This window comes from Centropristis striata, chromosome 9 (genome assembly GCF_030273125.1).
Source record: "Centropristis striata isolate RG_2023a ecotype Rhode Island chromosome 9, C.striata_1.0, whole genome shotgun sequence".
NCBI lineage: Eukaryota > Metazoa > Chordata > Actinopteri > Perciformes > Serranidae > Centropristis > Centropristis striata.
This window is the reverse complement of record NC_081525.1, coordinates 26153165-26177573: the sequence shown is the minus strand read 5'-3', so window position 1 is coordinate 26177573 and position 24409 is coordinate 26153165. Positions and strand designations below refer to the sequence as shown.

At 39.0% G+C, this 24409-nt stretch overlaps 1 protein-coding gene across 3 annotated transcripts in view; it reads left to right on the top strand.

Annotated features, from left to right (window-relative positions):
- The window catches only part of sbno2b (strawberry notch homolog 2b), a 71856-nt gene that overhangs the window by 33692 nt on the left and 13755 nt on the right, over nt 1-24409 (top strand). The window contains exons 1-16 of one of the 3 annotated variants that reach the window (XM_059340636.1): nt 824-1209; nt 16295-16474; nt 18411-18497; nt 19241-19346; nt 19471-19631; nt 19761-19894; nt 20087-20177; nt 20359-20502; nt 20609-20726; nt 20812-20917; nt 21106-21259; nt 21377-21553; nt 22173-22270; nt 23169-23251; nt 23582-23764; nt 23887-24008. In XM_059340636.1, coding sequence (XP_059196619.1) covers nt 1150-1209; nt 16295-16474; nt 18411-18497; nt 19241-19346; nt 19471-19631; nt 19761-19894; nt 20087-20177; nt 20359-20502; nt 20609-20726; nt 20812-20917; nt 21106-21259; nt 21377-21553; nt 22173-22270; nt 23169-23251; nt 23582-23764; nt 23887-24008 — 2004 coding nt within the window. In that variant the 5' untranslated portion in view covers nt 824-1149. Of the gene's footprint in view, nt 1-823; nt 1210-16294; nt 16475-18410; nt 18498-19240; nt 19347-19470; nt 19632-19760; nt 19895-20086; nt 20178-20358; nt 20503-20608; nt 20727-20811; nt 20918-21105; nt 21260-21376; nt 21554-22172; nt 22271-23168; nt 23252-23581; nt 23765-23886; nt 24009-24409 lie in introns of those variants that run through there. The other 2 variants (XM_059340634.1, XM_059340635.1) reach the window with 2 other exon arrangements.

Below are 24409 nucleotides of genomic sequence, written 5' to 3'. Positions count from 1 at the left end.
CGACCATTTATGATGAAGTATTGTGTGTAATTGTGCACTAATAGAAGTAGCAGCTGATTCCTGAAAGCCTTTAAATAGGCAAAGTTGCAGCTTGTGTTGGACTTGCTAATACATTTTTGACCACTTCAGCTGTCTTTTCTGACTTAAGTTATATAGTGGCATAGGAAGAAAAAACAAAAAATGTGCTTGTCAAATCTTTTTTTGATGTTGATTTCATAACAGTGATGAATTTAATAGGCAGATGTTTTGACAGCCAAGTGACAATTCAAGTGTACTGGGAAGTGCACCTGTATTCTCAGAAGTGACATACTGCCCCAATGGTCCAAGTGGACCATTTGTTTGCTTCTTGCTTATTAGCTTTTACACCTCTAAGCCATAGTTCATAATATTAATCAGTAATCATTACCAGACCAGCAGCCTTGAAAATGAGCCTGTACAGACAACTAGACAGACAAAAAGCAGAGTATGAAATATAACAGACAGCCAGGCACAGAGTCTGTCTCTAAATATAATAATCATTAAATAGTGAACCAAGCCCATTAAACATAGCGGTAAGCAGCGGGGTGTGAGGAGCGGCCAGGTCCACAGCGCAATACTGTTTACACTACAAATGCGGTTGAGTTACACCATGTACAGTAAAATGGGCCCGACTGCCAGTAACTCTAGTCACTTACCAACAAAAGCATCATTTCCTGAAAGCTCCTCCCTCCTCCCTCCCTCTTCTCTCCACCTCTCCCCTCCCCTCCCCTCCTCTGCTCTGCTCTCTCACTCACTCTCCAACCACCTTGAGCTCAGAGGAACTAGTCCACAATCACTATGACTAAGCCTTCTATGCAAATACCTGACTGTCCTGGTGAAGCAGGAAGCATGTTTTAGACTTGCCTCTTGTTTGTGAGAGGAACAGAGTTTGTATGTGTGAGCTCATTGCCCAGAGCATACCTGCAGTAGAGGCAGATGTGTGTATTGAACCAGAGAAGAACTGTGAAAGGGCTAGTGAGAGTCCACTATTGGTTGGGAGTGCACCAGCTGTAAGGTGAATACCAAGACTTTGAGCAACACATGGAAGAGGCTGTCGCATTCAGGGATTCAAGGTGAACCAGGAGTGTGTGTGTGTGTGTATTTTACCCCCATACTGCAGCGTTTGGACCCATGTCGCTCATGCAGCTCTGGACTAAATTGTATTCACAGCTGGGACGACAGCTTCCCAAGGTACTGGAACTGTTTGCTTCTTTTTTGTAAATGTTACATTGAATTAAGTCTGTTGAAATACATGCTGTCATTTGTTGAAAAGTTTTTATTTTTGTCGCCATGATCAGTGTTTTAAAACTGTAAGATAAGGAACAGTGACTAACTGAAAGCTGCTTGTTTGAAGAGTTTTATTGTCCTAATCAGGGAACTTCTGGATATGACCAGTAAGCACTTTATTACCCACATATGGCTTTATTTTAAACTTTAACTTCCTTGAATGAATTTTTAGAAATACTTCCGTTACATCAGAACATCGATGAGGGCAGGAAGGATGTCGCGATACCTGAATTTTAAAATTTATTACAAGACTGGTTTTTAAAAAACGATACTTTCTTCCTCTGTTACTAACACGGCATAAAGGGAAAAAAAGCCTTAGGCTAAAAAGATAGAATAATAACCTTTTTTTTTTTTAAACAAACCACCTGCAAGCAGTGCCAACACAGCAAAAGTCACAGAACACATCTCAGTACACTTTATTTTATTTTCCGTTGTTTAATCTCCGCAGCCAGCCCTTTTTTTAGTGTGTTTTGTGTTGTTATATGTAGTATTGAAGTATGAATAGTTCTGATAACCTAAGATGGCAGACATGTTTTTTCTGTCTAGAGCTTGGTCTTGGTTATTAAAATATTATATTACACCTTAATAAAAAGTTAGTAGCAAAAATAAAAAAAATCCATTTCAGAAAATTATTATTATTGAATTCGTTTTTCATCAGTGATTTAAAAAGGCTGGTTTCCTGATAAAAGACTTGGGCACATCTTAAACAAAAATCATTTTTCAATAGAATTTCATTTTGTTTCAGAGTAGGACTAGGCTTATTGACCATTTACAGAAAACAATATAGAAAATACTAAAATCTAGTCTCCTTGTTTTTTTTTTTTTATCTGCATATGACACTAAACCTTCTGTTCTTTATTCAAATAGAAGATAACCAAGGCTTAGGATTTGAAAGTTAAAAGTTGGCCTGTTAGTTAATATTTCTGCTGGTCCGTCTGGTATGCCTTTGAGACTCACATCCCCAGCCAGGAACTATGACAAATGGTTGTCTGCCTCACTCCTTGCTGTCTTCCAGTAAGTGCGAGAACCTGATATCTTGACAGGCTAAATGGCACTCTTGACTGTTTACTGGATGGCTATTAAATATGGCCATTGTTGCACCGCACTGTAAATAGAACTGCATTGTTCTTTTTATTTGTCATTCATTAGACTACATGTTAGTGGAATTGTAGCTCAGATGAGTCTAATGTCTTTTATGATACGAGGCTTTTTGAGCCCACTTCCACTGAATTTCTGATGAAGCTGATTAGCTAATCTCACCACGTCAGCACTTCTTCCACTGCAGAAACCTCAGAAATTACACAATCTGTGGTTTCAATTAGTTAATGCTTTAAACAACAATGTTTTTTGTTTTTGTTGAATGAAAAAAGTACACAGCAGGCTGAAGTTTTTGCAGTTAATCCATAGTCCTGTCTGACATTAGCTCATGTTATGGACGGTCCTTTACCCACCTTTTCTTATGTTGGGTTCTCATTGACAATCTGTTGGTGCATGTCTCTGTCCAAACATATGTTGTTAGTATCTGTACATGAATATTATTATCTGTGTGCGCTTACCACCCACCTCATGCCAAAAAATCGGTTCTACACCCTTCAAAGTGAGTGTTAATTTTAACACACAAAAAGACCCGCAAAATAGGTGCCCATATGAACGATGAAGGAATTTTCCTGTTCATACTGGCCATTTAGAGATACCTTCCTAATGTGCTTTCGATCTCAGAGATGGGACCCACAATTCACAGAACTGTTTCCAGGAAAAAATGGCTTTCATCTGAAGTGAATCTGAGGCTTCAGCAGTTTGAATTAGTTTGTTTCTTCCAAAGCTACAGTCTTTTTTTCTGCAAGTTTCATGATAACAGAAGATTGAAAAATTGTGAACCTGTCCTTTAAGACCAGGGTTGCAGCACGGCAGCCTCTTGCTGGGCACATGTTGTCAGTTTCCTGGTATTACGTTAAACCTCAAGCATGACCTAGGCATGCGGCTTACGGGTAGTGAATAAACAATGATGGTGAGGATGAGTGAGAGCATGGGGGATGGACTGGTGATGACTGGTGGAGAGAATGGGGGAGCCAGAAAATAAGCATGGATGCCAGAAATGCAGGTGTCTAATGCTGCAAAGAGAAATGAAAGGTGGCTGGCTCGCTTAAATGCATGTTGTCTTTAACAATATCTAAGAACCTATTTCAGTAACATTTTGCCACAACCCCATTTCCAAAAGAGATTGTGATGTAAATAGAACACAATGCAATCATTTTGCTAAGCCTTTTTGACATATGAAATTGAATACTGTACAAATGGAGTTTATGTAATTTTTAAACTGATAATCTTTTGTCATTATTATTTATGTCTTAAACACCTACAGTTTCAGATTCTGGTTTGGAAAAGTATCACACACCAGTGCCAATTTTAATTGCAACAGCGGAATAACCCAGGGTGGTTCAAGGAAAAAAGACAACATAACGGGGTTATTTCCTCACTAACTATTGCTGGCCATTAAAAATGAAATGCAAATTGAAAAAATCAGGTGGAAAGTAAAATAACTGAGTAAAATATTATCCTCTGCATTTATATTCAACCATCACTTAAACTTTTCTTGTTTCCTTCGCCCTTTGTTTTATGTCAGACATGAACATATTTTCCATAAAGTAATTGAATGGTTCCCATATAAAATAAAAAGTTGCAGTTTTACCCTTCAGAATAGATTTCTTTTTTTTCCATTGACAGTTATGTGCAGCCTATTTCCATTTTTCCATGATAAAGCTATGAAAAGTTTAGCATGTCGCAAGCTTTCTTTTGTTTCGTGAAATTAGATCAGTTGGATATATGCCTGCCTAGTAGGAAAAATACAGGGTGTAGATGTAGACTTACAGCATATTATACATTGTCTGTAATACTTCCGTCCAAAACTTGATTATGTAATTTTTCCTCTCTTTTGCCCTCTTGGTGGGATGCCACAGTACTGTGTTCGAACTTGTTTGATGAAAATAGTTTTGGCCCACTGTTTCTCCCACAGTGTGTTTCTCACACTTCTTTCCCACCGAATTGATATTGAAGCCGTGTGAAACAGATTCAGTAAATGTGTTGGGTTTTTTTAACGCCAGTGCAGTGCCTGTAGGAAGTATGTATTCGTACATTACATGCCGCACTACAACGTCTACAACTCCATAAAACACTTACTTTTCATAAGGTACCACACCATCCAGCACATACACATTGAACATTGATATCCGCTGGAAACTATTTGAATATTATTGGAAAATCGAACCTTGTAGCGCACTTGAAAACTCTAAAAGTAGGTAGGCTACACTGCAAAAAGGTGTGCCTAAAAACACTAAATCTGAGGGAAATTATCTTGCTGCATGGACAGATAATTTCACTTGACAAGATTTCTTGAAGTAAGGTTGTTAAATCTAGAAATAAGCATGTTGAACGCTAAAAATAAGGAATTAACTCTTAAAACAAGATAAATTATCTAACACTTCTAAATCTAAGTTGTTGTTTTTTTATCTTTATCTTTTTTATCGTTTTTTTTTAGCCGATATATCCGGCCGATATTTGCGTTTGTTGTTTGTATCGGCATCGGCTGATACGTGCGTGCGTTCGCCCATCAATTAGCCCATTTCACTGAGCCAACAGCAGGCAAGGCTCGGTGCAACATCTGCCATTCTCTGGTGAGCTGCTGCTGATACCAGAAAAAAGAAAAACACATCAAATATGTGGATCATCTGAGGCGCCACCACCTCGAGGCCTAGAACAACATACACATTGTTTGCTATCGAACTGTTAATATGTTTTGTTTGTTTTGTTAATTAATGTTTCTTTTTTTGTTTAAATTGAGACTTGTGTAACATTTGTTATCATTGTGTCATTTTTATCATGTAAATGGAGGGAGAAAAGGCAATATAAGCTTCAAGAATCGGCCCAAAATTATCAGCAGCACATATCGGGGATCGGTTAAGACTGATGTCAAAATAATCAGCATCGGCCTTAAAAAAAACTGTATCGGTCGACCACTAATCCACACACAGACGCTTCTTGCTTTATAGATAGATGAGATGGTTTACAGGATAATCAAGATAAAAACTTTTTAAATTTGCCTGTCAGCCAACATGCAACTGTCACAATGTGGCAGCTCTGTGGTTTTCTGGTATCCAACCCATTGTTCCCATGGTTGTAAAATAGTAAAAAACCTCATCAGTTAGCTGTTAGTTCTTGGTAGAGAACCAACTCAGCGACTTACGAGCATCAAGCCCACCATCCTGTGTCACAGTGTGATTGTAGTCCACTGATCGCAGGTGTGAAAGTGTGGGTGTATGTCACACACAAGACAAGAGCAAGGTTATTTAAGGTAATACACAAACCTGAATATACAATTCAATTCAATTCAATTGGCTTTATTGGCATGACGTAAAACTGTACATAATGCCAAAGCAAGCGTCAGAAAAAAAAAAGATAACAGTAAGGAAAGCAATATTTACAATAAATTATTATAATTCTATCATTCATTTTGAAAGAGAAGAAAAACTAATAATAAAAGAAAGCAATATTTACAATCATTGAATTGCAATCAATCTATCATTCATTCAATCTAACCGTCCCAGCAAAGAAGAAAAAATAAAAACAAAACAAACAACAGCTGTGTGTCACTTGCTGTCTCTCAGTGTGTGACAAGCAGAAACATAGACTGCTGCTAATCTACAAATCTAAATATACACTAACTGTGAATATACACGATACAGATGTTTTGTTTCATAAAACTGCAAACCTTCTTTTAATGAGTAGAAGGTCCCTATTTCATCATAAGCCAAGAGAAACAGAGACTCCCGTTTTACATCCTTGATAGATAATATCATCATTTTAACTGTAGGTAACTTTAAAACTATAACCAATTGGCATATTGTTTCACTTAAAACGTAATACCATTCTGAGTTATTCTCTCAGTCACGTTGAATGTGCCCCTGTTGCAAGTATTGTGTGGTATGTTGAAATTTCTGCATAACTTAGACGTCATCTTGCGTCAACACTCCTTCACATCCACTTTTCTCAGCACTGAAGAAACAGTCACACACATGCAATTAGTTTATTACACACAAACACACATAAGGTTTCAGACGGTGTGAGTCACATTTTTGTTCTTTTTTTTCTTTATCTTAATTTCACAATCCTATCCTTTGTGAAAGATGGCCATATTTTTATTCTTGTCAGTTCTGATCAGTCTTTCAGTGTAAGATTCAGGTTTAAACTTCTCATGACATGCCTCTGTGAATGCCAAGCCATCGTCATGGCACTCTTCTTTTGGTGACTTCCTCATGGCACCATGCCAAAAACAAAGCAGATGATATTTCTTGCACTGCTCTCTCTTTTTCTGGCTCTGTTCTTTCTCTATTTTCTCAACTAGAACAACTTTTCTCTTCTTCCACTCTGCTTGTCCTTCAGATAGATTTATTTGCTGGCAGTACCATGAGGATCGTAGAGCCTTGTTAGGTTCATAGTAGTCAGTTAGTGCAAGTTTGAAGCGCTCCCACATGCACAGCTAGCACAACAATTCTTCAAACCAACTTCGTCATTCGACCGCTTGCTGGGACATTTGACATGGCATCCTTTTATTTCCCAGAACATATGAAAACACTGGAAAATTCCAGCAGGCTTGTAAGCAGTCCCTGGCTTGGTTTAAGCAGACTTGGCACGACATGAAGGCTTGCCTGTGAAGAGGTTGCTGGACTGGCTTTGCTGCTTTGATTTGGCCTTGAATAGTCAGTCAGGGATAGGCTAAACTCCACTAGACAAAGATGACACTGTTATTTGACCCCACAACTAAAAAATTGGAAAAACAGTGGAAATTGATCATTCCTCTTATTATTTCTCAGACCACCCCCTTACATAATATATACACATTTAATTTCACCACTGCTGCCAAGGGGAGTCATCCTTGGTGTTGATATCAGTTTTGACTGGCAGGGGCCCCACAAGGAGCTCTTTGTGATCAGTGGAACATCTGAAACCGTGCTAAGCAGAAAGGTTATAATAGTTTTGGATTTTTCATTGGTTTAAGTTTTAATGTCGTTGTCAGTTTTTGTTTACAAATTCAGTTAGTTTTAATTTGTTTTTAGAATGTGTTTGCTAGTGTTAATTCATTTTTATTATTAGGAAAATGCTTAGTTTTATTTTAGTTTTTATTAGTTTTAGTGTTTTTGTAATGGGGCATTTGTTGGGAGCCAGATTCAATAAGGTCACAATAAATGTTTCCTTTATTTCCTTTGTCTGATCCACCTCTGCCCCAATAAGTTTATTAAGTCATAAAACCAGATACATTAAATAGATTTCATATCAACCAAAAGGTTTACGTATGAAAAAAAGTTGACAAAGACGAAACTAGCTTAGTTAGTTTTGTTACCATAAAATGCAGTTTCAGTTAGTTATCTTTTTTTTTTTTTTAATTCTCAAGTCAAAGTCCATCAAAGACCAAACATGCCAACGAGAGAGAGAGAGAGAGAACGAACTTGGAGCTGTGCTATTAAAGTCCCAGCCCAACAGATATGTCAGGGATGTAGGACATGCAGACAGCTTGGCATAACATAATCCAGACAGAAAGAGAGACACCATGGTGGCTTTTTAGTTTCAGGCCCATGAAACATGAAAAGACACACACACACTCTCTGGCCATCAATCAGGTTCTGTTGACTGCATGAAGGTCAGCAGCTGACCCGAGGGGGGTGGGGGTTGTTTTAGTCAGCTGATCATAAATGTGGGGTGGGTGGTTTCACTTCCTTTTGCCCAACCTCCACATACACTTTATTATTTATCATCATTTATAGCCCCCAGATTCCTGATTGTGATTTGACTCACAGACTTGCTATATTGCTAGGATTTACAACCAAACATAACAATACAGAGATGGTTAAAAAGGGGGCTACACTGCGGTCTAGTGGTTAGCACTCTCACAGCAAGAGGGTGGCCGGTTCGCTTCCCGCTTGTGGCTCTTCTGTGTGGAGTTTGCATGTTCCCCCCGTGTCAGTGTGGATTCTCACCGGTACTCTGGCTTCCTCCCACAGTCGAAAAACCTGAACTTAGGTTTAATTGGTGACTCTAAATTGCCCGTAGGAGTGAATGAGAGCATGATTGTCTGTCCCTATGTGATCGACCTGTCCAGGCATTGGATTGGATTGGCTCCAGCCCCCAAGTGCGGATAAGTGGTTAAGGGTAATGAATGAAATTAATGGTATAGTAGAACTCTATGTGTATAATTTCCTTCATCATTTGGTGCAATAATATTTGTAATACCATGCCATTTTTTGTTGTCATTTAACTATATGACAGTGAGAATACCTCCCAAAAAGATGTTGAGCTACATGCATATTCATTCAGCATCCTATCCACATACACACGCCACAGAAACTGACAGATAAGACTGTATTGTACTGTAGTGCATGTGCTTGTCTCATTAGGGTTATGTTGGCTTATTCTGTCATTTTGCATTACCTACATTACAAACAAGCCATGGCATTTTTCAGATTCTGGATTGTGATTTGACTTGCAGTCCCATTGTGCTACTATTGTTACAGCAACATTCAACATTCAAGCTCAAGCAGGAGTTACAGCCATACTGAGTAATAAAGAGAGGATTGAAAAAGGCCCAGTGGGTAAAGTGTTACAGTTGCTGCTCCATGCAACCCTTTTTCTAAAAATTCTCTTAAGTTGTAGTTGGCCTTGGTCAGTAAAAACTACAGTTTACCGTTGTGGGCTCGGATTAATGTGTACATTTTCATCATCATTTGGTGCAATAATGGTGTTATAATATGCTATAATTCAATTGTGACCTCATTTAATTGTGACAGTGATAATATTTCCCAAAAAAAGATGTTGAAGTGAACAAAGTCTGTGTATCTGCAATAGCCTGGGAATATGATAATTAGCATGATACAGGAGTTGCAATTCAGTATATTGTTATTCTGTAAGCAAATTGATATATTGCAATATTTTTAAATTAGATTTTACAGAAAACTTTCATAGTGTAAAGAACATACTACCACCATATGCAGTTAAGTTAAAAAAAAATGTAAGTAGAACATTGGGATCTGCATTTGCATTTTTTATATCCAACATCACATAACTATTATTATTACTAGAGCTGCAACTAATGATTATTTTCAATATTGATTTATCTGTTGACTATTTAAACGATTAATCGATTAGTTGTTTGGTCAATAAAATGTATAAAAATATCAATGAGTGTTTCCCAAACCACAAGATGACATCCTCAAATCTCTTGTTTTGTCCACAAACCAAAGAGATATTCAGTTTATTGTCATAAAGGAACAATGAAGCCAGAAATATTCACACTGAAGAGGATGAAATCAGAGAATTTGGACTTATTGTCTTTAAAAAACTGCTCAAACCGATTATTCATTATCAAAATAGTTGACGATTAATTTAAAAATTAATTTAAAAATCAATTATTGTTCGATTAATCGAATAATTGTTGCAGCTCTAATTAGGGCCACGGGGCAATCGCACCGAGCACTGGTCCCATACAGCAATAGCTGTAGGGACCAGTGCTCGGGATTTTCTAGATTATTGTTCTAGAATCTTGAAATGCTTTAGAAAATCTAGAGAAAGACCGATAAAAATCTAGAAATATCTAGAAAGATTTTGAAAAATTAAAAGGATCTAGAAAAATCTAGAAAATTATCTAGAAATGCTCTTGTAAAAACTAGGGAAAAAAACCCAGAAAAAGATTTTTTTTAAATCTAGAATATGATCTAGAAAACAAATATCTAGAAAATCCAGAAAAAGATCTAGAAATATCTAGAAATGCTTTCGAAAGATCTAGAGAAGGATTAAGAAAAATCTAGATCTCTATATTTTTTTTCAATATCACCTTCTAGATCCTTCTCTAAGCTTTTCTAGATATTTCTAGACTTTTTTCTCAATTTGTTTCCTAGTTTTTCCTAGTATGTTTGTGTCACAGTGTGAGTGTAGAGGGAAAGAAAAAATCGCTGGTGCAAATTCTACTCTACAGAAATTATTTATACATAGAAACGTAGGAAAATTTGTCTTCTCACTCACAATCCTCTTGTAAAGCTGTCAGAGTTATAGTTTGGGCATAAGACGCACAGACGCGCCATCAGCACACACCAACAGCCTCATTGGCTCCCATATTAAAAACGCAGGAAGATTTCTGAAAAAGGGAGATGTAACAGTTTTTTTTCGATCGCTCTAACAAAGCTATTTTTAAATTTTTCTTGAAAAAAAAACAACATATGTAGATGTTCAGGAAAAAACCCAGGACGCTCAAAGTGAAGTCGGATCAATGATAGGTATTATGGTTTTGCCAAAGATGCTTTCTATTTGAGGCCAGAAATTCCAGTCTGTCCACCTCTGTCCCGGAACATTCGGCATCTTATCATAGTGGACACACACCGGCAGTAGCCCCCGTGGCCCTTTCAAAATTTCCCCTGAGGAAATTTTCTAGTTATTACTACTATCTGTCTGCTATCCAGCTTTGCATGTAAACTATTAATTAAATCATACTGTAATGCAGATGAATATCAGTAAAAAAGTATGTGTGGGTTAAATACATCCTCTTCCTGCTGCACAATTCTGTGGGAAAAGAAAACTATAATAACCACACGATGAGAGGCTGAAAGTGCAAGGAGGAAAGGTGACAGAGATGGGGTGGGGAACAAGGGGGATGGAGTTTAAAAGGCTGGGAGAAAATAAGGAAGTGGTGACAGAAACAAATGGGTGAGATGATGAGGTCATTTGAGGTGTGTGTTTGTGTATATATGTGGGTGTGTGGGGTAAGTGGGAGGACAGGGTGACTTGTTTCCTGGCCTTGGAAAAGCTGGCAGTGTGGAGGAGGGGAAAGCCCGGGGCCTGCTCTGCCTGCCTGGGGCCTCGCTCTGGCCTTGCACTGAGGCAGGTTATTGAGTTTAACAGGATGTGGCCGAGGACTATATGCAGTGATTGTTACCTGACGTTTGCTTTTTGACAGCAGGGGGAAATTTTAGGCCCTGATATGGAGCAGTAATGTCAGCTAAAGGCAGAGAAATTAATTTATTTTTAAAATTCATTCAAGAATTCTTCAGCCTTCTAAATGGGGTGTCTTTACAGGTGGAAAGCAAGTTAGAAGTCATGTCCCTGTCGTTGCACCAGTGAAAACATGTCGACATGTCAACTGTTGTGGGCATTTCCAACATGCCAAAGACAATTCTGGTGAGAAGTAGCAGCTGGCAACACCATGTGTATCGCAGGAGGCATGTGGCAGTCTGTATACTCCCCTCGACAACACTGACGTTAGCAGGGAAAAGAACTTCAAGAGACAGGATTTGACCACACCAAATTTGGAGGAAAAGGTTGGAACAAATCTAGTGACAGTCAAAATAAAAACAGAGTTAAGGCATGTGTTCTTAATTTGATTTGGGAGGTTCTGATTGCAACATGACTGTGCTTATCGGGAAACAGAAGCTGCTTCAGCTGAACTTCTTGTAAGGACATGTGCTTCAGATGGTTCCTATCTGTTATTTCATACCTGAATAAAGTTTACTATGTCATGATACACACCCAGCATTGATTGGTTTTGTGATTAGAAGCAACACTTGTAGAAGAAGAGAGGTACATAGATCATTGACATTTTTTTGTATAAAGCTCACATAAAGATAAGTATGTCAGACTTCCTTGTATGGTAGTGCCTGAGCTGTGTCATTGTGGTCATTATATATGTGGCTGTTACTCACTTCTCCAGAAGCAGTTGTTGAAACTGCACGATAAACAATTAACTGTTTTTGTAATTACTCATATTTATTTTAACCTTAATTTGCTTCTGTTATCTCTCAAGATGATTTATTTGCAGATTTTTTTAAGTGGAGGAGAGGATATCTTTATTTCAGATTACTCATCACACTGTAAATACATCAAACATAACAGATGATTAAGCCAAGCTGTTTGTGGGCAGATTATGTTTAGAAGTGTATTTTTCCAGTTTGGATTCTTAGAACTGATAGCCGCCGCCTCCAACCACAGCCATCGAATTACTCTGCAGTGCTGCACTGACATACGCCTCCATTAATCATCGGCTGGCAGACAACTGTTCAGCCACTCAAACACAATTAACCGCTTCTGTGGATACATGATGTGATAAATGCATACAATGTATTTCAAGCTTCTATGCAGAGCTTCTCACTGTAAGTCCATTTGAACATGAAGTAGACCTGTTCTGGACTAGTAGTCAGAAGGATGACAGTGGTGGTTTCCACTTTACTGAGCCGGTTGTACAGGAGGATCTGCTGCTGGCTTTAGGAGGAAAAATGGAATGGAAGTAGAAGAAGGAACACGTGACAGGCAAACGGGAGGACAAATGATGTGCACATGGTTTTCTTTCACATGTTCTTCTGTGTACATGTAAACACATACACCACACACACTGTGTTCTTTTTTCCAACTATTCTCTGAAATTACAATAAGACTTCAAGCTGATTTAATTCCCAGAAAACTATTTTAAGAGAAACACACACACACACACACACACACACACATTCAGAGAGAGGGACGGAGAGAGAGAGAGAGGCAGGATTAGTAGTTATACGGCTGTGTGGCTGTGTGGCTGTGTGGCTGTGTGCCGTGGAGGGAACCAGATTAGCATCAGAGCAGTTGGAATTCAAGCCTTATCTCTGCTCGGCAGGGCCCAGTCTTAGGAACAGTAGATGAACTAGCCCTCGGTACGGGCCTGCCGGGGGACAAACACTGCTGCCTCTGTTCCGCTCTGCTTAACAACTCGATTAGCATGGTGCTGAGGTCGACCGTGTCTTGGTTAGCACCAAACCAACCTGCTGCAGCTTTCTGTGATTCCTCTGTATCAGGACAGTTTGTCCTCCTAATATCAACACTGCCTCAGAACAGTGTGCTCTGTTGCATGAATTCACACAAAGTGGAAAACCTAGAAGTCACATCGTAGCGTAACACGGAGCAATGACCTGCAAGTCTAAATACAAATCACATATTTGGAGAAAGAATTGATTAAGGTCTAGCTTCAACTTGAACCTAAATTACTTCAGCATGATGGAGCACATTGAAGCCATTTAGAGTTTCATGACCATTCATTTTTTTAAAGCAAAGCTATTATGACAGCTCACAACTCATCTGATTAAGTTGCTTTAAAAAAAAAAAGCATCAAATCTATCCTTGTAACAAAACTTGTTTTTTGTTTCTAGTGTTTTGTTTTCATCAAATTTTGGTGATTTACTCAGCTGCAAGAAAGAAAGAAAACAATAGTTTTCCATGGTAAGATACATGTGTCAATGTGTCGCTGTGTGTTTCCACAATTATGCTTCTGTGGAATGATGTCTCTGCTGACACAATGTCCCTTTTCCATCCTTGTTGTTTACTCATCTATCCCTAGTCAGTAGAGCCAAAAAAAGAGGGAGGGGAGCAAAGGGTGAGACAGAATAGGATGGGATGGGAAGACACACAGCTGATAGGATAAACAAAGAAGATGGAGAGAGGAAGCATGATAGAAAAGGACAGGTTATGTGTAAGGGAGTGGTAGTAATATTCTGCTCAAACCCTCTCTACATCTAACCCTCTGTCGCTGTAGTAAAAGCAGTCGTTCCACTCAGCTGTCTGCAGGGCAGAACAACTTTGGAGAGCCTGCTTTCAGAGCTCATGCCTGATCTTGCCCTCAGGAGGAGCACACACACACACACACACACACACACACACACACACACACACACACACACACACACACTCAGCGAGAAAAGGAAAGAGAAAGGTGACTGAGAGTTAAAGAGAAAAGCATTCTAACAGAGCTCCCAGAAAACACTGATAAGCTGAGTGCTCTACCCTTGAAAAAGCTCTTTCCAATATACAAAGAACCATACATTATAGTCAGCGAGTCGTTTCTATCACGTCTGAGGGCACAAATATACACGTATATGTAAGGGGTGAGGCTCTGTTTGTCTGTCTTCTGTTTAACACCCCCACAAGGCCCCATTCCCACATGATTTGGTCATGTTAACAGTAAGAGCTCTACGTGTTGTCTTCTCATGCCTGTGAAACATTTTCAGCTGAACTGTGACTAATGGCTAATGGACAGCAATGACAGAAGTCAGCACAGCTTCTTAGTGTTCATCAGAAACAGCATATTGTTGAGATTGAGATAGGGATGTTCCGATCAGGTTTTTTTGCCTCCGAGTCATCCGATACTTCTATAATACATTTAAAAAATGAAGAAGAGCGAAGGAACAGATCCAGGATGTGCCTTTTGGATTTTATCATTTAACACACATTCTTTGAGCACTTCTTTTGAGGTAGCTTGAACAATCAAGTAATAATTACAAATAAAATTCTTCACCTTGTGTGGATTGGGCACTGATTTCTTAAACTAATTCTAAATAAAGAATATTTAACATTGCCATATATTGTACAGGCATGCAATTACATTTCAATGATAAACAATTCTAGAAATGTACACTGAGAAAATAAAGAATATGTAAAAACAAAAGGAATATCTAAATAAACATAAGTAGTGTGTCAATTTCTGACCATTCAAATATGTAAATAAAATTGAAATGGCTGGCACTATTTCTACAACATCCGATTCATCGTTTTCTGCGTTATATTTTCAGGTGGTAGATTCATATACAGAGTCTCATCTAAGTGAATAAGCATGTTTCAATAAACAATGTGGTAGTATTATAGTCTGGTAGCATTCAAGGCTGCTTCATGGTCCTCTGGAGGGTGTAGCTGGAACACGGGGGTGTGGGAACTCCGCACATGGTCCACAGAGTATAAATATAGTTCATGCACACATTCACACGCACTGAGGACTACAAACACAGACACACACATACAGTGAAGTGGAGATCCATACTCCCATTTACAAAAACACTTACTCCTCTGTTCAGCTTGTTGTTGTCTACCATTTTTCTCTCCCTCCTCCCCATCACTCAGTCCCTATCTCCCCACATCCATGTTTATAAGTCTCAGGGGGCCCAGGGGTGCCTGTGAGAGGCTAGTTAAAGAACATGGCGACTGGAAGGCAGCCATAGCTGAAATGACACACACAGACACAAGCACTCTCATTATGCCTGCCCCTCGCTTTCTATTTTACGTGCTCCCTCACGTACACACATCTGTGTGTGACTAGATTTTTGTTTAGGCTACTCGTGTTACTCTAAAAAGAGTGGCTGAAATCCAGAATGAATGGGCCACCTTTATTGTCTGTGGTTCACTCCCATCCATACACCTTTTTTCTTTTTTCAGGTATACACTTATTTATTACTCTGCTGTACAACCTGTGTATTGTATCTGCTATAGGATATATAATTACACTGCAAAAAAGGTGTGTCTAAAAACAAGATAAAAACACTAAATCTGAGGGAAATGATCTTGCTGCATGGACAGATAATTTCACTTGACAATATTTCTTAAATTAAGAAAGAAAGAACAATATTTCTTAAATTAGAAATAAGCATGTTGAACGCTTAAAATAAGAAATTAACTCTTAAAACAAGATAAATTAAAGCTGGGATGAACTGGTCCGAGCAGAGTGCACTGAAAATTATTGGTTTCCTACCAAGATTTAAAAAAAAAAACTTTAGATTTAGTGTTTTAAGAGTTAATTTCTTATTTTAAGTGTTCAACATGCTTATTTTTAGACTAATCTTAATTTTAGAAATCTTGTCAAGTGAAATTATCTGTTAATGCAGCAAGATCATTTCCCTCAGATTTAGTGTTTTTATCTTGTTTTTAGACACAACATTTTTGCAGTGTAGGGTTTATTTATTTCCCCAAAAGACGTGATGGAAAGGCTGTGTCTGGCTGTGGTTGCATTCATTGGTTTTGATTTGAGAACCTACATGTCACTTTGGCAAAATGAAACTGTTCAGAAGCCGAAGAAAATGAGTATGCCTGTCTTCTCTGCCCCAAGCTGCATCTCTCCCTTTTTCAGAGGTTGAACTTAACGCCCCCTCTCTTTGTTTCCCTTCAGGACCTGTCCTGCATTGATGACCTCTCCACAAACTCTCTGTTCTCCTCTCCGGCTGACTCACTGTCGGAGTATGCTGATGCCCAGCCCTTCATCAGCCCAGACAACCTGAACACAGTGCCCACCCTCTGGGATGTCAACACTAGTACCACCACCACCACACCAGCACAGAGCCAGCTAGAGGTCAGTAGCAAGCACTCACACACGCATGTTATCATCAAAACACTGATTACCACACCGACAGCTCAACTTAGGCAAACTTGTTTAAATCCGTACATGCATGTCTGTACTGGGGGAGGACCTCCTACTCTGTAAACATTCAAGCTGTTCTGGCCTGCTGCCACCTTTTGCTGTCAGATGGGACTTTCATGGTGTGGCTGGGTTTTTGTTTATTCTTCTGAAAATACAGGAAGGACCAAAACGCTACAACTCAACTGTTTCAACCCAAGCCTCAGTGCTTTCCTTTCATGGGAAAACATTTGTTTTCTTTGATTTCTATTTAATTTGATAGTAGACAGGGCAGAGCAGTCACATGGTTGAAGGGATTTTCTGCATGTTACGATGCATATTACTTGTTTCTTAACAAGATTTTTTTTAAAACCTAGATTTAGAAGTGTTAGATAATTTAGCGTTCAACATGCTTATTTTTTAGATTGAACCTTACTTCAATAAATCTTGTCAAGTGAAATTATCTGTCCATGCAGCAAGATCATTTCCCTCAGATTCAGTGTTTTTATCTTGTTTTCAGACACACCTTTTTTGCAGTGAAGATACCGATTTGTTGTGCAATGGATTTAAGTTTCATTTATCTCCTTGGGAAGTAACAAATCAACACCATGATCAGTTCCCGAATATTAAGCAATCTTTAGCTGTAACACATTTAAAGCACCAACAAATACTTTGCATTCCAGTAACCATATTACCCTATTGTTGAGTATGCCAGAAAAAGATTTAGCATGTCTTGATAGATGAATATACCAGCATCCGTTGGCAGTATGCAAGCCAGCACACTTTTCTGGTTATTCTGGTCCATAATCCTCTGGGCAGCATAAACATGAGCCAGAGGGTTGAAGGGTTTCCCAGTTATATGCATGCTGCATGCAACAATACTTGCTTTGTAAGGGAAGCTGCAGTATCTATTAAAAGTTAAAGAAAAAATAAAAAGTATGCAAGTTTGAATGCAGCTATGGCATCATTAGAGAGACTTGAGCGAGTGTGGAATACAGTTACAACACTGTGAATAGCTAGTCTTTTACTGAGCTAAGAACAAAACATGCATATTTTTCACTTTGCAAATGCAAATCCATTTCAGCATGCCATTATTCTACAATGTTAATACTTTATTTTACTTATAATACTTTTTAATAATACTTTATTTAATTCATATAACCATTCATAAGCAGTTATTTTAAAATGTCAGGCAGAGCAATTCAGGGGCCTTGGTCACACTAACTCCACATGAAGGGCCGCTTCAATAATTGCATATAAACATTGTACAAAATGCTTTAAGTATTGCAAAAAGTTGTTTTTTTAATGAAAAATGTATTTTCCAAATTCCCTTTATTAACATCTTATAAAAGATACATTAAATAATATTTCCAGATTAGCTACAGAAGTCCATGACACAGAAAGTAATGACTGTCTCTTCAATGAAACTTATTAAACAAATATTGTATATCACGCTCTCCAAGTTGGTGATCTGAAAGAACAACTTTGTTCTCTAGTGTTGATTCTCTTTCCCTGCTTGTGATACTGTTGGGTCCAAGGATATATTTTTGATATGAATCATTGTACATGTATTTTGCCTTGTGAATCTGAAAGCCTTTCATGTCTTCCTTTTCATTCTGCCCTCATTTCATCCATTATGTTTCCCAGACACACGGCTTTATCTGCCTTTGTTGTTGTTGTCATTGGCTTTTCACCGCCAGACAACAAATTTTGTTGAGTGCTGCTCATCAGACATCCATGAAGTGCCCACATGCTCTCACGCACATTTATATATACACAACACACACATACAGTAATTACTAATGGGTTTTTTTGTTACTCCTTTCTTATGCATTTAGCACTGTTTTCATTTGTGTTTTTTATTTCTTCATTTTATGTTTTTTGTTGACAGCTGAATGGCACCAGCAGGTTTCATGGCTTGGCCAGTTTGGATGATATAACTGCTATTATCAGCACCCCACCTTTAGGAGGATACCAGGTAGCCACACCAACCTCTCCAATCTGATGTTAAAGTAAAAGCAAGCTCTCTAACTAGACGTGCCTAATGGCAGTTCCCAGTAATGAACAGATATTTAGTTTATGTTCTAGTGTGCTCTCTTATTGTCCTGTGTGTTTGTAACACAAGATAAGGCTTAGATTGTTTTACATAGCAACATAACATGTCACTTATCTAAGACTGAGGGCCTCATTTTGACAGAGTATTATGTGATAAGTGATATTGTAATGCTTGCGCCTCCTTTGGCATGTCTGTATTACCACAGATGATGAAACAATTGCTGCATGTTGCATGTATTGGACTGTCCGTGCAGAGAACGGATTATTCATACAGTGCATTGTCTTTTTGAATAATCTATGTGACAAGAATAGAGAGAGTGTGATACTAACCTGTCTGTCAAAATGGGACCCTTTTTGCATTTGCAGTTTCTCAGATAACAGTAATCTGACATTGCCTGAATATGTAAAGCACTCTTTTGTCTATAGTTGCAAACATGTTTTCACAGCTCATTCATTCTGCTTCAGCTGCATTTACACAGTTTTCAATCTTATTTGTTATTTTACTGTTGCTCTGGTGAACATTCCCTGAAAAGGAGCTCTAGATGTGCTGTACTTACATTTTACTAACTGCTTACCTGCCTCTGACTTTCAGATTTCTTTCCTAACTCCCAAACGTGCCTGTTATTATTATGAGTCACATTACTGAAGTCTCTTTGGTGTTTCTAGCCTCAGAGAACCCAGTCACCCCCAGAGGAGGAAGAGGATGCTGAGGAAGAAGAGACGGAGGAACTGGGACATGTAGACACATATGCGGAGTACAGACCTTCCAAATGTAGGCTACTAGACTGAATGTCAACATCTACTTACCTATTAATCCATCTACATATCTCTTAATATAGCATGACACACAAATGTTCCCTTCTTTGATCGCCGTTCTGCTCTTCGCCTCTCTTCAGCCACTATAGGAATTTCCCATCCTGACATAGTGGTGGAGACCAACACGCTATCCAGTGTCCCACCTCCTGACATCACATATACTTTGTCTATCCCTGATTCAACTATTAACTCTGGCCTGCTGTCTGCGCTGCAGCTAGAGGCCATCATCTACGCCTGCCAGGTAAAACACACACACCGGCTCGCATGCAAGCACAACATAAAGCACTTATTCATTTAGGGTCTATGAATGATTAATGTTTTGATTATGCAGGCATTTTTGTTCATGCATTTGCTCCTTGTTGGCCCTCAGCAACACGAGGTTATCCTTCAGAACCACCAGAGAGCAGGCTTCCTGATCGGAGATGGGGCAGGGGTCGGAAAGGGACGCACTGTGGCAGGAATCATCCTGGAGAACTACCTTAAGGGAAGGAAAAAAGCACTATGGTAAGAGACCTTTACATCTCTGGTACAACTCATAGATGGATCTTGAAAGCTAAATACCTAACATAGTTTCAGTGGCTTTTAATAATTGATTTCCATGATATTGTTTTGTATCCAGCTTTATGCCATGATATATTGAGCATGAAGAGGCCAGTTTGTGCAGAAGCCAACTGACTTTTCTGCTCCTACCCTCAGGTTCAGCATATCCAATGACCTGAAATTTGATGCAGAGAGAGATCTCAAAGACATAGATGCAGCGAATATTCCTGTGCATGCCTTAAACAAGGTGAGTCCAGGTGGAATTAGCGTGGCAAGCTGACAGAATTTTGTTCTTCGCAAATGTTGAATTACTGTGCATCTGAGCAGAAAAAGAAACAAGCTATATTTAGCACTAGTCCAGCTCTGTCAATGTTGATACATATCTCACAAGTATTCTCTTCTTTTGGATGTTTGATGTGTTATTGTAGATTAAGTATGGAGACACAGCTACCTCAGAAGGAGTCCTGTTCGCAACTTACTCTGCTCTGATTGGAGAGAGCCAGGCAGGAGGGCAGCACCGGACCAGAATTAAACAGATCTTAGATTGGTGCAAGCCAGACTTTGATGGAGTTGTATCCTTTACAATTAAACAAAAAAAAAACTCACATCTAACAGTTTTTGAACACAAATTGGTAGTCCATGACTGCGTTGTTTGCCCTTGACTTTCTACCTTTACAGATTATTTTTGACGAATGCCACAAAGCCAAGAATGCCACATCTACAAAGATGGGCAAGGCAGTGCTTGACCTGCAAAACAAGCTGCCACGGGCCAGAGTGGTGTATGCCAGTGCCACAGGTAAGCCAAATAAACACCTACTCATACACTTAATACAATACAACAGAGGATTTTAGAATTGACATTTTCTCCATTTCTGCCCCAGGTGCCTCTGAGCCAAAGAACATGATCTATATGAGCCGCCTGGGAATCTGGGGTGAGGGCACGCCCTTCAGAGCCTTTGATGACTTCCTGCACGCCATCGAGAAGAGGTTTGTTTGGTGACATGCTGCAGAATATCCCTCACAAGGATCACATTTCTGAGAGCCTTTCAATCACGTGGATATGTATCTTTAAATCGCTGTGCTTAGTGAAAAATACCTTACAAACACTTTGTGGTTATGGCTGATTGATCCAGGATTGAGTTATGTTGGATCATTTATACGCTGTTTGTAAACAGAGGTGTCGGTGCCATGGAGATTGTTGCCATGGACATGAAAGTGAGTGGGATGTACATCGCGAGGCAGCTGAGCTTCTCAGGGGTGTCTTTCCGCATTGAAGAGATCCCACTTGACAATGACTTCAAACTGGTCTATAACAAAGCTGCCAAACTGGTGAGCACAATGCCTGTGTTTATTATATGTGTATATGCTTATGGCATTGTGTGTGAGATAATAAAAATTAAAAAAAACACTTCTTTTCATTAATTCACATCTGGATTGTGTGTCCAGTGGGCGGAGGCGTTGCAGGTGTTCATGCGTGCAGCTGATGACCTGGGTCTGGTCAGCAGGAAGTCTCTGTGGGGGCAGTTCTGGTCCTCTCACCAGCGCTTCTTCAAATACCTCTGTATCGCTGCCAAGGTCCGCTGCCTGGTGGAGCTGGCCCAGAAAGAGCTGCAGGCTGGGAAGGTCAGTACAACACGCTCTTGAACACTGAGTCATATAGTATGTATAATCAAGAGGACTATAAATGACCCAGAGGACAATCCAAACAGGAACTGAAATTCTATAGATGTTGCGTAAGTGGGAGAACTGCAAGGACAGGTTTTTTTAAAGGATAATTTTGCCAATTCATTGCTTTGTCTGCATAGGAACAGCAGAGTTTTAGGTTATTTGTTGGACCTACAAGCCTCATTAAGATTTTATCTTGCTCTTCCCTGTACACACGTTGAGTAAAGTGCATTTAGGACATTTTTACACTTATAGTTCGTTTACTCTGGTCCAAATCAGTTGATAAGTTCCTAAACTTTTCCCCTTGGCTCAGTGCATGTGTCTACAAACCAACTGAGAACGTTCACTCTGCTTATAAATCAGATGTTTCTGGGGCAGGAGCAAGACAGTTTATACAGAAAGGTTGTGTTTTCTGGACTGATGCATATTTCTGTGAGAGAAACATTGCTATTCTGTTATCCAACTAGCTGCTTCTTCTTAAAAAAGTGCTGGTGTTAAATTGTCCCTAGTTGTTTCCACGAGGAGGGTATAATATGTGCCATCATGTTAATGGATTTTTGTTTCTCCTCCACCTCAGTGCATCGTTATCGGGCTGCAGTCTACAGGAGAGTCCCGCACCAGAGAAGTCCTGGATGAGAATGACGGGCATCTCGACAGATTTGTATCGGCAGCAGAGTGAGTGAAAAGGAATATTTCCTCCGTTGGTTCGCTTGTTTCAATGTTAATAGGTTTATTTAACCCATTGAAGCCTGGAAAGCGGATACGTCGTTTTGTAGTATTTGTATAAGCTCTCAAATACTTTGAATTTCTGAACTTTTGAATTTCATTTCTATCTGCTACAGAGGCTGAAAAATCTATTATTGAGTAGAAGCGTTGACACTTCTGTTGAATTTACAGAAAAACTTCAGGTTTTAGGGGCTTAATTTAAAATCGCCCAGAGGTTTTATAGGCGTTTCAGGCCTCAATGGGTTAAAAGATTATTCACTAAAATGACAAAATGTCATCACTGGGTTACAGCACAGTGTCTGAACAGCTAAATGCTCATTCACAACAGCAACAGAAAAGTGTTGTATTTTCCCCGTTGACACCTTTCTGATATCATTTAAACCTGTTTTAAGGGTTACTGTTTGTTTACTGGAAACTGTAGCAGTTTGTGGGATTTTGTTGCTTCATCAAACTGCTTAATGATTTTCCAGTTGTGAGAACAACACCTCCTCTTTATCACTCTTTAAAATGAAGAAGTATTTAGGCCATCACCTAGATATCCTTACCGTTGATCTTCAGTTCAACCTAACAATCTCTTTATTTATTAGCAGCTATTTAATTATGAAAGAACTCGCACAAGAAAATCAAGACAGGATGACAGCGTTGAATGCTCTGAACTTGTTTGACCTTAAAAGTCTCAAGGCAGACACGCCTGAAGGTTTAAAGTGATTATTAGATCACCTGACGGCTCTAATGGGGGCGAATCAGGAATGTATGGATTGTCAAACTGTCACTGTGTCTTGTCCCGATCGGTTTGCTGTCAGATTAAAAGTTTCACTCCCTTTTACTCCTCTTTTTTTTCCTTTAGGGGAGTATTCCAGTCATTGGTATCAAAACATTTCCCTTCAGAGAAACAGAGGAGAGAGAAGGCACCAGGGAATAAAAGAAAACGTAAGTTAACCCCATGTGTTCCTTTTAAAGTGTAAATAGAACAGTTCTCGTATTGCATTTTTCACTCTTATTCTGTGTAGCTCAGCTGACATGTCAGGCATTTGCCCTGAAGTCTGATTCAACAGTTAACAGAGTATTGATTGTATGTAGTTATTTATTTCTATGTTTCTGGTTGTTTGCATAGCATCCAGAAGCATTGATTCACAGCGAAACAACATTTTTCTTACAGCCTGCTTCAGTGTATTGGCTTCTCATTTGATAATGCAACAAAAAGAGTTGAGTTTTTCTTGATGTTCCTTAATGTAATCTCATGTTGGGACATCCAATCAGGAAAGCCTAGAGGTCGGCAGCACAAGGTACCCAAGCACACTGTGGACAGCGGCGGTGTGATCAACATCAGCGATGACAGCAGCAGTGACTCCGATGGCATGGACACGGACTCAAACTCCTCACCAGACTCCCTGCTAGACAACGATGATGTCATCTTTGTTAACCACACTAGCTGCCAGACAGGTAGGGAGATACCTCAGTTTTTGTTGTCAGTGGAAAGATATTTTGGTCTTGATCAAACAGATGCCTGTCTAGGCAGTCAAACTAATGTGTTAATTTATGTGTCCTCTGCTTCCTGTTCACAGCCAGGATAGAGGAAATGAAGCAGGGCCTCCTCAATAAAATATCCGTGCTGGGAAAAGAACTACCTCTCAATACCTTGGACGAGCTTATTGATAAGTTTGGAGGACCAGATAAAGTCTCAGAGGTACGAGCCTAAGACACTGAACTAGAAAACTCCCTGACCTAAGCCTAAATGGTACAGGCATGATTTACTGTGACCATTCTAATTAGTGTTACAAAAAATGATAATTCATCTTATTTCTTTTTTTTTTTTTTTAAACATTTTTTATTTTTATTTTGTGAGAGCATTATAATACAGTGCTTACTTTCAGACAATATACAATAGTATATCTGCCACTCACAATCAAGGTTTTTTTTTGTTTACAAAACAAGAAACAAGATACAGAAAGTTAAGTGTATTACATTTGAGGATTTTGAACAAACTGGGAAAGGTAGGCATATGTAAAAGAGCAAATAGAAAAGAAAAAAAATAAATTATCCACCAGGGAGTTTCCAAATTAAATATAAGTAATGCAAACTAATCAT